The sequence below is a fragment of the Papio anubis genome, chromosome 17 (genome assembly GCF_008728515.1).
Source record: "Papio anubis isolate 15944 chromosome 17, Panubis1.0, whole genome shotgun sequence".
Classification (NCBI taxonomy): domain Eukaryota; kingdom Metazoa; phylum Chordata; class Mammalia; order Primates; family Cercopithecidae; genus Papio; species Papio anubis.
In genome coordinates, this window is record NC_044992.1 from 29,922,415 (window position 1) to 29,933,469 (window position 11,055).

Genomic DNA, 11,055 nt, shown 5'->3' on the forward strand with positions numbered 1-11,055 from the left:
CTAGGCTGTCATGCAAACAGGACACTGCTGGCCAGTTTGGGGACTGTGCTGGGCACACACTCGGCAGAAAATGCCATAGACCTGTTTACTTACTCTCCCTTCTCTGTCCTGGTCCCTACTGACTTGGGAAGCCATTTTAGCAAGGAATCAAGACCGCTCTACTGTCACACACATCCCAGGGCCCCCCAAAATGCTTGCCTGACCTTATACTGAAGGTAGAGGACTCCAAGAATGGAGGGAAGAGGGAATAATTCTAGGAATTAAGATGCAACTGAGAGCAGCTGAGGCAAGGGTCGGGGGAGCAAATTCTCAAATACTCCCTCTGGGGGCCTCTCCCTACCCACATTCCAGTGTCTTGAGTTGGTGGGGGAAGGGCTTCTTGATGGGGTAGGGATGGAGATGGAGAGTGGACTGTGGCAAGGAGATTCAACCTTTGACTGCTATAGAGATGAGAGCAGATGAGAGGAACAGGGAGAGGAGAATAAGGGTGAGCAGTTCCCCAACAGAACAGCCTTCTCTGGAGAAGGCAGAGGGACACCCAGTCCACAGTCCCTCTGCCTGCCCTCCAAGGGCTGCAAAGTGGCGGGTGATTAGGCACAGCAGAAGATGGGCAAGGGATGACACCTTCCAATTGTCCCAAACGTCTGCTCACTTGAGGAGTTTCAAGAGTTTAGGAAAACCAAGTTCCCCCTTGCCTCTCCTCAGATGCTGTCCACGCTCAAGTCCCAGCCCTGGCAATGCCTGTCCTGGCTCTCCACGGGTAATGCTTCCCCAAGTGCCTCACCCGGAGCAGCTCCCCAGCGGCAGCCAGCCCAGAGAAGTTGGGTGGGTGAGCTTCAGCTCCCTCGCCAGAGCAGATGGTGGCCCCCTGCTGCTGGAACCCTGAAGGCAGGTGGCGAGAGGCACAGAGGTGGTGGCTTTAAGATGGCCGCGGGGAGAAACCAGGCTGCCCTCCCAGGCAAGAAGGGGACCGCAGTGGCGCTTCCCTCCTGCCGCGCCTCCCGCGGGAGCTCCGCCTGGGGATGGTGCTGCGCGTCCTCGCACCTCGGGGCCAGAGGTGGGCAGCACAGCACTGATGGGAAGGAGAACAGGCCCTGACATTTCCAGGCCTCCTCCTTGGGGCCTTCGGTTCCAAATTTGACTGCTGAGCGTTGCCACCTGTTCGGGTTTTCGCCAGGATTCTGAATCCCGCGCTGAGGGGAGAGACTGCGCCACTGCCACGGAGTTAAGAAGAATCGAATCCACATCGTGTGCCCAACTCGAAAACGCTTCTTATCAAATACCCCGATTCCACAATAAAGCTGCTAAATAATTCAGCAGCCTTGATAGGAAAAAAGCAGCTTCCCAATGGGCGCAGTTCATTTCAATGAATGTCTTTAAAGGGGGCTAGAGAGTAGAGGCTAATAATGAAAGTTAGCTATGATATAATGTATATAAATGCTAAAAAGGTAAAAACAAGCCGATCCAGTGATTGCATATAAAGCAAATAAAGAAGTGTGCTGCATGCAGAGGCTGGGAGTTTCAAAAGTCTCCTTTGTATTTCATACATTTTTATTTCTGAAAGAACACTACCAGATTCCTCCCGGATAGCCTCTTCCCCCATTAGATAAGCCATCATATGGATGCAGTGAAATATTGCTTATTTTAAAGCCTTCTCTGCAGGAAAAATAAACCTAGCTGTTTCTTAACAAAATTTGAAAACAGCACTGGAAATTATATACCATTTAATGTCAAACCTTTGACATTTTAAATAAGGAAATAAATAATCCAGAGTGAAATCTCGGTGATATGGAAAAGAAATCCTGGAACTCTAATAGCATCTGATACTGAAACACAAACATCCACAAGAGTATTTCATAGTAGATAAAATATTCAAATTTCTTCCAAGTCTAATGAAGGACTGGAAAGAATTGAGCTACTTTTAGAAGCTTTTGGTAACTCCCAGTTGAAATTTGATTTCTATATTAGTAATTTTTGTTCATCTTTCAGAGAAGCTAATATGTATCTTGTGCCAGGCAAAAGAGTTTTCCTTCTGGGGAACTTCAAAGGTAACAAATACTACAAAACAACAATTTCATATCAGTTCTGTGAAAGGGATTAAAATATTTCATTTCTAGCTGTACTATACCTTCATTTTATATTATCTTTCAAACGATCAAATTAGAAAGCCTTTACATTATCTTTCAAACCACCAAACTAGAAAGCCAGATTATCTATGGGAAATGAATTGAAACTGAAAAGGACCATCTCTAACTATGTATTTACAAGTATCTGATCTTCACAAGCCCAGTTTTGCATGTGCAGGGAGAGTGAAAGAGGGAATGCCTTGGATCTCATGCCTAATCACAGACCTGGACCACTCATTTTGTAGCCATGGATTTGATTTCTATTTCAAGTTCTATATTAACTTATCAGCAAACATCTCTTCAACGATATCAGTTAAATCCACAGGATGCAAATCTGTAGCTAATAACAGCAGGAAGCCACAGAGAAAAGCTTGGCTGGCATTAGCAAAAGGTTTCAGCCACAGCCAAGGCAAAGACAGATATATTACCCCAATCCTGCCTCTCTTTTCCACCTGGCTTCTGAGGACCCATTCAGCTCCCCATCAGGGCTCCCCTTTGAACACATCAAATAACACGCCAATTATCTAAACATCAGGTTTTCTATTTTTATTAAAAACTCACAAATTTATTCAACATGTTTTCTTTCATACAGTGAATGGTCTAATATGCACTGGAGGTCACACAAGCTTAGGTTTATTAGAACAATAAAAGACATATGAGAAATTTAATATATAAAGAAAAAGTAGCAGCTGTTGACTGCATATTTGACCATAAAATTTAAATATTTTGGACTTTTATTTTAAAGACACAAAAATAAAACCTGTGTGGGTCTATATAAGTCATATTAACAATTCCATGAATGTTCAACAGGACAAAAATTAGCAAAGATGTTTTTTTTTTTTAAACCTTGTAACACTTTTTTTTTTTTTTTTTTAACACTTTCTCAGGTTGCTGGTGCCAGGCACCTTTACAGTATTTGTGCTATAATTATTCTATTTGGCAACTGTCTGAATAGCATGTTTTCTCTTTGCCTCGTGTAAACAACACCTTTTTACATACTAGCACAGTGAGCCGAAAGCCCTGCAAGTCTGTCAGAACATCTACAGGAAAAGAAAAGGAACAATTTTGGTTGATTGCTCAAAACATTTTGTTTTCGAACAAGAGGTTTGAAAACAGGATATATTAGTAAAACACTGAACTCCTGAATTTAACATTATACGTAAACAGTTGACTGTTTTTAGTTCAATAGTCTTTTTTTTTTAAACTTTTTTGTGTGTGAAGGTAGAATACTTTTCTTGTACAGCTGATGTTCAAGTCATTTTACTGAGCGGTCTGGCTGGAGACCATCCTACCGAGTGTGTCCGTGTATGTGTTTATGTGTGTGTGTGTAGTTTTGTGAAGGTAGAAGAGTTGATACGGAGGGCTTTACATTTAGAATTTTGCAATTTTGGCAAAAACAAAAACCAAAATCCAGATAGACAAAAAATATATATATAGTCCCACCTGATGCATGGCAGGTCGGCGTTTCTGAAGCTATAAGAGTTTGTTGTCGTTGTTGTTGAACTCTGAGACAACACTAATAAGGGATATCCCAGAGCTAGAACCCTCTTGGCTGACCCGGGAGCGCCCCGGGCCGCTTCACCTCCCTCATGGTTGTGCTCACGGCCTCCCTCCCCAGGGCTCCTGGCATCGCCAATGGCTGTGCGCACCCGCGGCTGCCCTGGACGTCTTTTCGCCGCCCGCCTGCCAGGCGCACACGCCCGCGGGGTCTGTCCACGGATCTAGGTCCAGGTGGGAGTTGGGGAGAGGTCTGCATTTCCCTTGGGGAGCTCCAGTTCTGCACGTCGAGAGCCAGTGCGCGGATCCCAATCCCACCTCGAGGCCGATTTGGATGCTATTTCGTGTCCCCCTTTTCCATCCGGAAGGAGAATGGTTGTCGAGGCTGGAGGAAGGGGATGGGGACTTGCTTTTTATGTTTTTTTCTTTTTTCTGTTTTTCTTAAATAAAGGTTCATTTCTGTACAACCACGAACTCCGCAGACCGTGCAAGACCCCGCTACCACACGGCCGCCTCGTTCATTTCGGGGGGGTGGGACAGGTGATTCCCGTAGCTTGCCCCACCGTTGACCGACAGCGACGAGAAGGGCGGGCTAGGCCCGAAGACCTCGGCCGACATGGAGTGCAGAGGCCCGGGCAGGCTGGGTTCGGGGCTGGGCGAGTCGCCGGGTGGGTGCGCCAGGATGTCGGTGAACCGCTGCGCCTCGCTCGACGGGTGGTGGCCCGGCAGAGGGTGCTCCAGGCCACCCAGGGGCGTCCCGGACGGCCCAGACGACGGCACGAAGGGTAGGTCCACTGGCGTCTGGGCCTGCGAGGACGGGGGGCCTTGCGGGAAGAAGTCGTAGTTGCCCCCGGGCCCGTAGTACTCGCTCTGGTAATCTGCGGAGCGGCGGAGAGAGAGCAGGACGTCAGGGCCCGGCCGGGGGCCGGCGGGACCCAAAGGGAGGGAAGGCGCGCCCTCGGCGGGCTGAGGAAGACCACGCGGGGAACTCGCCGATCGCGGGGAGCCCTTGCGGGCCTGGGTGCAGGGAAGAGGCTGGGCGCAAACCCGGGAGCTGCCCCTTACCACCCAACCCCGTCATTCAGGGCCGGGAATTGGGCCCTCGGTCTCGCCGCCTCCCCTTGATTTATTCCCAGCCTTCGCCCTACTCGCCCCGACTCTCCAGTGGCTTACAGAGAAGGAGGCGTGCCCCTCGCGCTGCCACCCGCTTCTAACGAAGCCCGCCCCGACCTGGCCGCGCCCCGCCGCTCGACGCGCACCCACCTCCGTAGAAGGAGAAGGGGCCGTTGGGGATGAGCTCGCCGGGCTCCAGGCGGTCCACCAGCGGCCGCATCCGGCGCGGACTGCGGAAAAAGGCGTGGCGCCGGGCGCCCAGCGCGCTCAGCTGCTTCATCCTCCGCTCTTTGGAGCGCCGGTTCTGGAACCAGACCTGCAGCACATGGCGGCGGGGTGAGCCCTCCGAGACTCCACTCCCGACCCCGGGGTTCTCCAGGCCTAGCCAACACCCCTCCACCGCCTGGCTGGCCGACTCCGCGCGCGAGTGTGTGTGTGTGTGTGTGTGTGTGTGTGTAGGGTAGTGGTGACAGGGCGATCTCCAACTAGGACCACTCAGGGTGGACCCTGAGCCAATCAATGATGAGCAGGAATCCCACAGAAGGACCTGGACAGGCCGCCCTGTCTGGAGGGAGGCAGTTGTGGTATAGCTGGGGTTTTTCTAACAGTCACACTATCAGAGTTACAGTTTCTCTGGGGCTGTACACACATAGAGACTACGCCTCTCCAAAATAATGTCAGACACACACCGGGCTTCCATTTCACGGTCTCTTGCAGCAACCCTCCTCCAGCCATGACAGAGACACAGAAACAGCCTGTAATACCAAAACCCACAATCTCCTTTTCACACCCATGCACAATCTCACAGTGCCAAACATACTTATCCACAGCCTCTTGCCAATGGTGACACAGACGCACAACTTCTCATTCATGCACACACGTTCTCACAGTCTCCCGCAGGCCTCAGGGCCTTCCGTGTTGCACACATGTGCACACGCACGGCCAGCCTCCCAGGCAGGTACATCCACCCACACCCACGCAGGGCATCCAGGCCCGGTTAACCGGACACCTAGCACTGAGCCAGAGATTCCCCTGGCCTGGAGCTTCAGCAGTCTCACCTCCTTTCCTCCCACAGGCCCAGCTGCCTCCAGGTGGCCTCCCATCCCCATTTCACTCCAACTGGCTGGAAGCAAAGCTGACTCCTGGCGGAAGCACCTCTCTTTGGAGGGGAAGTCCCTGATCTGGGGCTTGTCTAATTGGAGCAACGATCACAAAGTTGGAGTTGCAGACTTAGAAGGCGTTGACTTTGTGCAGAAGGTAGAGGCACTGATTGACTCTGGGGGACACTGAGACTTCTCTGAGAACCCGAGATGGGGGTGGGGTATGTGCAGAAAGAGGGCTCCCCACTCTCTCCAGAGTGTTCAACAGTTCCCCTCCTCCAGTCTCTGGCTGAGCTCCCGCCCCTCCCCCTCCACTGCCACGATCACCTTTGTCGGGCTGGGAAGAGGGCTTTCTAGATGCTCTAAGGCATCAGGCATTTCATAGGTCCCGCAGGCTCGGGATGTGTCTAGGCACCCCACCTCCAGACTCCATCTCTCACTTCTCTCTGGATTCTGGGGTCTCCCGGGCTCGGCCTGGGTCCCCAAAGTGGCAATATGGGCCTCTGTGGGATGGAGAGGCGCGCCGGGGCCTGACCTGAATGACGCGCATGTTGAGGCCGGTCTCCTGCGCCAGCTGCTCGCGGATGTGGCGGGTGGGCTTGGGTGTAGCAGCGAAGGCGGCCTTCAGCGTCTCCAGCTGCTTGGCTTTGATGGTGGTGCGCGGTCCCCGCCGCTTGGCACCCAGGTTCTGGTCATCATTTTCGTTGCTACCCCCTTCCTTGTCTGACACGTTGGCGCTCTCCGAGTCCTTGGCGTCGTCCTGCGACGGGTCTTGGGAATCCGGAGACAAACTGGGGTCACTGCCCGTGGTGGCTGAGAAGAGGGAAGGGACAGATGAGCCGGGGCCTTGGCGAGCCTTTCTCCCCCAGGACCTGCTTGCACCTAGCCAGCCGGGAATTGGGGCCTCACCCGAGTGAAGGCTGTTCTCTTTGGCAACACTGCTGTTACTTAGGTAATCCTCTTTGCAGACGAACTTATTCTCGTCGATGATGTAGAGCTCCTCGCCAGTGGAGAGCTGCTTGTTACACATCATGCAGGTGAAGCAGTTCAGGTGAAACACTTTGCTCCGCGCTCTCCGCACCAGGTCGCTAGGGGAGATGCCCTGCGCGCAGCCTGCACATTTGGTACCGAAACACCTGCGGGGGTGGGGCGGGGGCGGGGGAGGGGATGGGTCAGCCAGGGGCAGCGGGGAGACAGGCGGGGAGAAAGATGACAGCGAGAGAGGGGGAAGATGTAAAAAGTGGAGGAAGTAGGAGAGGAGAAATGGAGCGGAGAAATAAGGGAAGAGAGAGATAAAGAGAGGCAGAATTCCGGTTAAGCAGGTGAGGAGGCAGCAGGAGAGACAGCACGGCACCAGGGAAGAGTCAGGGAAGAGACACACGCGGTTAGAGCCAGGGGCCCAAGCTGCCCCCCAAGCCCCAGCCTCACTCCCAGCGTTATCCCAGAGGAAAGATGCATCGTCTAAAGAAGGTGGCAAGGCAGTGGCCTGTGGGGGGGTGGGGGGGAACAGGGGACACTTATTTTCCTATTAGATTCAGAAAAGTCGAATTATAGTTAGAGCTTTATATAAACGTGCGCGGAGCGCTGCTTTTCTCTCCTTCACCGCAAAAGGACCCGCACACAGGCGTGGGGTTGGCGAGGTCTAGTCCCGCTGTTGGTAAACAAACATAGCCGCGGAGAGACCCCCGTAGCCACAGCGGGGCCGCCGCCACGCTCTTGCCTGAAGCGGGGCAGGTTGGCAAAAGCGGGAGCCGCGGGAGCTGGCTCTGGGCGCCCTGCCGCGGGTTGTGGAGGCCAGGCCTCAGGGACCCACTGGCAGCGGGTACGAGTACGGTTTGCCACCCTCCCGCTATGATCCAGTCATTGCAGAGGAAAACCGAGCAGCCTGCGGAGGGTCAGAGGCTCAGCCCGCGCGTTCTCCCGAAATACCAGCGAGCACGGAGCTTTGCTTCATGATTCCACGCAACCCAACCCCAGCCTGGAGCGGCATTGGGGACAGCGCGTCTTGGCCCTCTGAGTGGCTTTGAATCCCTCTTCCTCCCTGCTCCCTGGTTTGAACTGTGACCACAAACTTAGAAAACCAGAGACTCGGCTGACGCCGAGTAAATTGCGAGATTTCACATCCGTAGGGTAGAATTACAATTCGCATTTGCGCCCGTTCTTCTCTGTTGACTTGTGTGTTTGTGTGGATGGAGTGGCAAAATTGTGAGTGTAAGATAATATAATTAAAATGTTAAACGGATAAGGGGAGTAGGGAGAAGTCTCCCCACCAGCAAGCTGGGGGTCTCGGCTTTCCCCCAGGTTTCAGCAAGGAGGTTGCTGGCTGTGGCTGGCAGTTTCCTAGGAGGACTGCTGAGCGGAGCCCGTGGGAGTCGCAGTCGCCTGGGGCTGAAGCCGAACCACCAGACAACTTCAGCAGCCAGGAGAGCAGGGAAAAACTCCGGGCACTTCGCAGGCTACAGTGAGGCAGTTTGGCCAGGTCTGCACTCGGAGGCCTGTCGGGTTTGGGGAAGACCCCCGGGCATGCAGGATCGGCCTTAAGGCCAAGTTCTTTCCTGCCGCTGACAGGGCAGGTGGCCCAGACACTCTACGCAAAAGGCTCGGAGCTTCCCGCCAAGACCGCTCAGGGTCGGAAAAGGTAGTGACTGGGAGGGAGCCTGGGCTCAGCCTGGAAGGCAAACAACCCCGAAGGCCTGGAGAATGCAGTTGCTGCAGAGCTTGGCTCCGGGAAAGACAGCAGTCCGGACTACAACGCCCGAGGCTGCCCTGTCTCTTCCAAGCTTGAAGGGGCTTCTGGGCAGAGTCAGGCTCAGACCCTTTCTTCCCAGGCACGTGCAGCCAAACCCAGACCCATAGTTTCCAGGATGCAAGCAGGGCCGCGTCCCGAGCTCCCAGCGCGCCAGCTGGCGGAGAGGCTGGCGCCCGTGGGACTTGGCTGCCCTCTCTAGAAGCAGTTCCTAACTGAGCTGCGAGGCCACGCTAACCTCTGATCCGAAGCTGGCCGGGAAGGGCCCGCGGGGAGGCAGCAGCAGAGGCGTGGGAGGAAAGTACTCACCGGAAGAAGTCGTTCTTGCAGTAGAGTTTGCCTTCCCTGGAGAAGCACTTCTCGGTCAGGTTGCATTTACATTCACAACACTGGACGCACTTGACGTGCCAGGCCCTGTCCAGCACGTTCAAGAGAAAGCGGTCCAGGATGGGCCTTTTGCAGCCGGCACAGTGAACCATGGTCTTTGGTTTGGTCTGATGCGGCCCAGAGAGAGCGGGACAAAGTAGAGCCCAGGGCTCCTGAAGACAACCGGCACGAACTCCCCAGTCTCTCCAAAAAGAGGACACACACTCGGCCGTGCAAGCCAAAACCCGCACCAGGAAATCAAAGTAGGGTGGAGAAAACGAGGCTGATCGGGGCCTGCGGGCGCTTCAGTGAAGTGTGCAGCCGGGGAGTCCCGGGGCCCCGGGCTATAGCTGCCCCTCCTCAGCTCCAGGGGCGAGGAAAAGAAGTCTCAGGCGGGCGAGAATGCGACCCTTCTGCCCAGAGCCCGCGGAGGAGTGAAGGTCGGCGAGAACGGCGGCGGGAACGGAAATAAATAAATAAAAACGGAGACGAAGAAGACGACGACGACTCGGCGAGCTCGGGTTGCGAGGAAAGCGCCGCTGAGTTCTCCCGGGCTTGAGGTAGAGCTGTCAGAAGTCAAAGTGCATCTGCTTTTGTCGGGGTATGAGGGCGCGTGTGTGCGTGCCAGGCTGCCCACCACTGGGATTTCCCCCCTCTTTTTAAAAAAAAGGAAAGGAAAGAACAAAAGGAGCAGAGAAGCTTTGGATCCTAAACTGCCGGCAACGCGCCGCGGGTCCGGACGCGCCGAGCGCCCGCGCTGGGCCTGGGGGAGGGGTCGAGGGCCGAACGAGGGGGGAGGGAGACAAGGGAGGGTAGGAGGAAGAGCTTGGTGTTGATTGCTCTTGTTGCTTAGGTTTCCCCGCTTTTGGAGAAGTGTTTGTGTCAATCGAAAAGAGAGGGACAACTCCGGGCGGAGGCAGCCAGGCGCACTCGCTCCTTCCCTACCGCCCCAGCCCAGTCACCTCGGCCCTTGGCCTGCCTGGCGGCCTCCGTGTCCTCAGGGCGACCCTCCCTGCGCCCGGGCTCCTTCGGGAGGCACTACGGGCTGGCTTCTCACCGCGCCTGGCCGTGCATCGTGGCTCCAGTCACAACTCGCGGCCGCCTGGGCGTACAGCCCCGCATCGCTCGGCCCACGCTCTGGCTGCCTCCGTCTAACCCCACAGTCGCTCGACTTTCTCTCCTTTTCCTTTTCCCCTTCTTTTTTTCGTTGTGGTGGCAAATCTGGGTTTCCTTTCTAGCCTCCTTCCTTTTTTTTTTTTTTTTTTTGTTTTTTGTTTTTCTTTTGCAGCGGGAGGAGTCGGGGAGGAGGGGGACAGCTTGGAGAGCTTAAAAAAAAAAAAAAATGTCCTGGCGCAGCGGCTACAGTAGGCCGGCGGCTGGAACGGCTCGGCGCCGACCGCCGCTGTCGCCGCCCGGGCCGCGGCTCGTTGCTGGCCCTCCCCGGGCGCGTCCCTCAGTCCCTGGTCTCCTGGCCCAGTCGCCGCCCTGGTGCGTCTCTCCCCAGCTCCGGCGGCTCGGTCACTGCTCCTGGCTGTTGGCTGAGCTCTGGAAGCCCCCTCGCCTTAATGCAGCGCCCGCCGACGTCACTGCGGCCTGCGACCAATCAGCGCCTCGCGGTCCCTCTGTAAACCGTTCTGCATCCCCCGGCCCGGGAGAGTGCGGGGAGACCGCGTTTAGAGGATCAGTGGCGGCGGCACCCGCGGCCCCGCGCTGCGTGGACGGCGGGCAGCACCGTGCCCGGGCCCCCTCCTGCTCCGGTAAGGCGTGGGTTTCGATGGGAGGGACAGAGAGAGAGCGGGAATAGGCGCAGGTGGAGGCCAGAGTTCTGCTGCAGAGTAGGGGTAGTCCAAGACCGAGCCTTGTGGAAGGTTGGGGTGCAGCCGGATCCGGAATCCCAGGCGGCTCCGCTGCACTGCTGGGCTTTGCAATTCAGCGGCTGTTGGCATTGTCCCCCCTTATTTTCTAGACCTGGAAGTTTGTTCCAGGCACAGCGCACATCTTTGGAGGGGGAGGGGGCGCTTAGCAGCAGAATCTCCCTCCTCCCGTCCCTCTTTCTGTGTCCCCTCCCCCAATCCATCCAAAGTCCACAGGGTCCGGGTCCTGGGCG

The 11,055-nt window shown here is 55.3% G+C and overlaps 1 protein-coding gene across 1 annotated transcript; it reads right to left on the bottom strand.

Moving 5' to 3' along the window:
* Positions 1-2,649: 2,649 nt before the first annotated feature.
* On the bottom strand, positions 2,650-10,519 carry LHX1 (LIM homeobox 1). Its single transcript, XM_003912874.5, has 5 exons — positions 8,892-10,519; positions 6,746-6,972; positions 6,372-6,649; positions 4,887-5,052; positions 2,650-4,501 (listed from the first exon to the last, which is right to left on the bottom strand). The coding sequence occupies exons 1-5, from the start codon at positions 9,059-9,061 to the stop codon at positions 4,122-4,124; spliced, it is 1,221 nt and encodes a 406-aa protein (XP_003912923.1). The 5' UTR covers positions 9,062-10,519; the 3' UTR covers positions 2,650-4,121.
* Between the last annotated feature and the right edge of the window lie 536 nt (positions 10,520-11,055).

Bases quoted from the DNA above. Each gene is read 5' to 3' on its own strand.
- LHX1 (XM_003912874.5), bottom strand. From the start codon at position 9,061: ATGGTTCACTGTGCCGGCTGCAAAAGGCCCATCCTGGACCGCTTTCTC. The intron at 6,650-6,745 runs GTGAGGCCCCAA...CCCTCTTCTCAG, and splicing joins AGAGAACAGCCTTCACTCGG to CCACCACGGGCAGTGACCCC. The intron at 4,502-4,886 runs GTGGGTGCGCGT...GCCGCTCCGCAG, and splicing joins CCCCTTCTCCTTCTACGGAG to ATTACCAGAGCGAGTACTAC.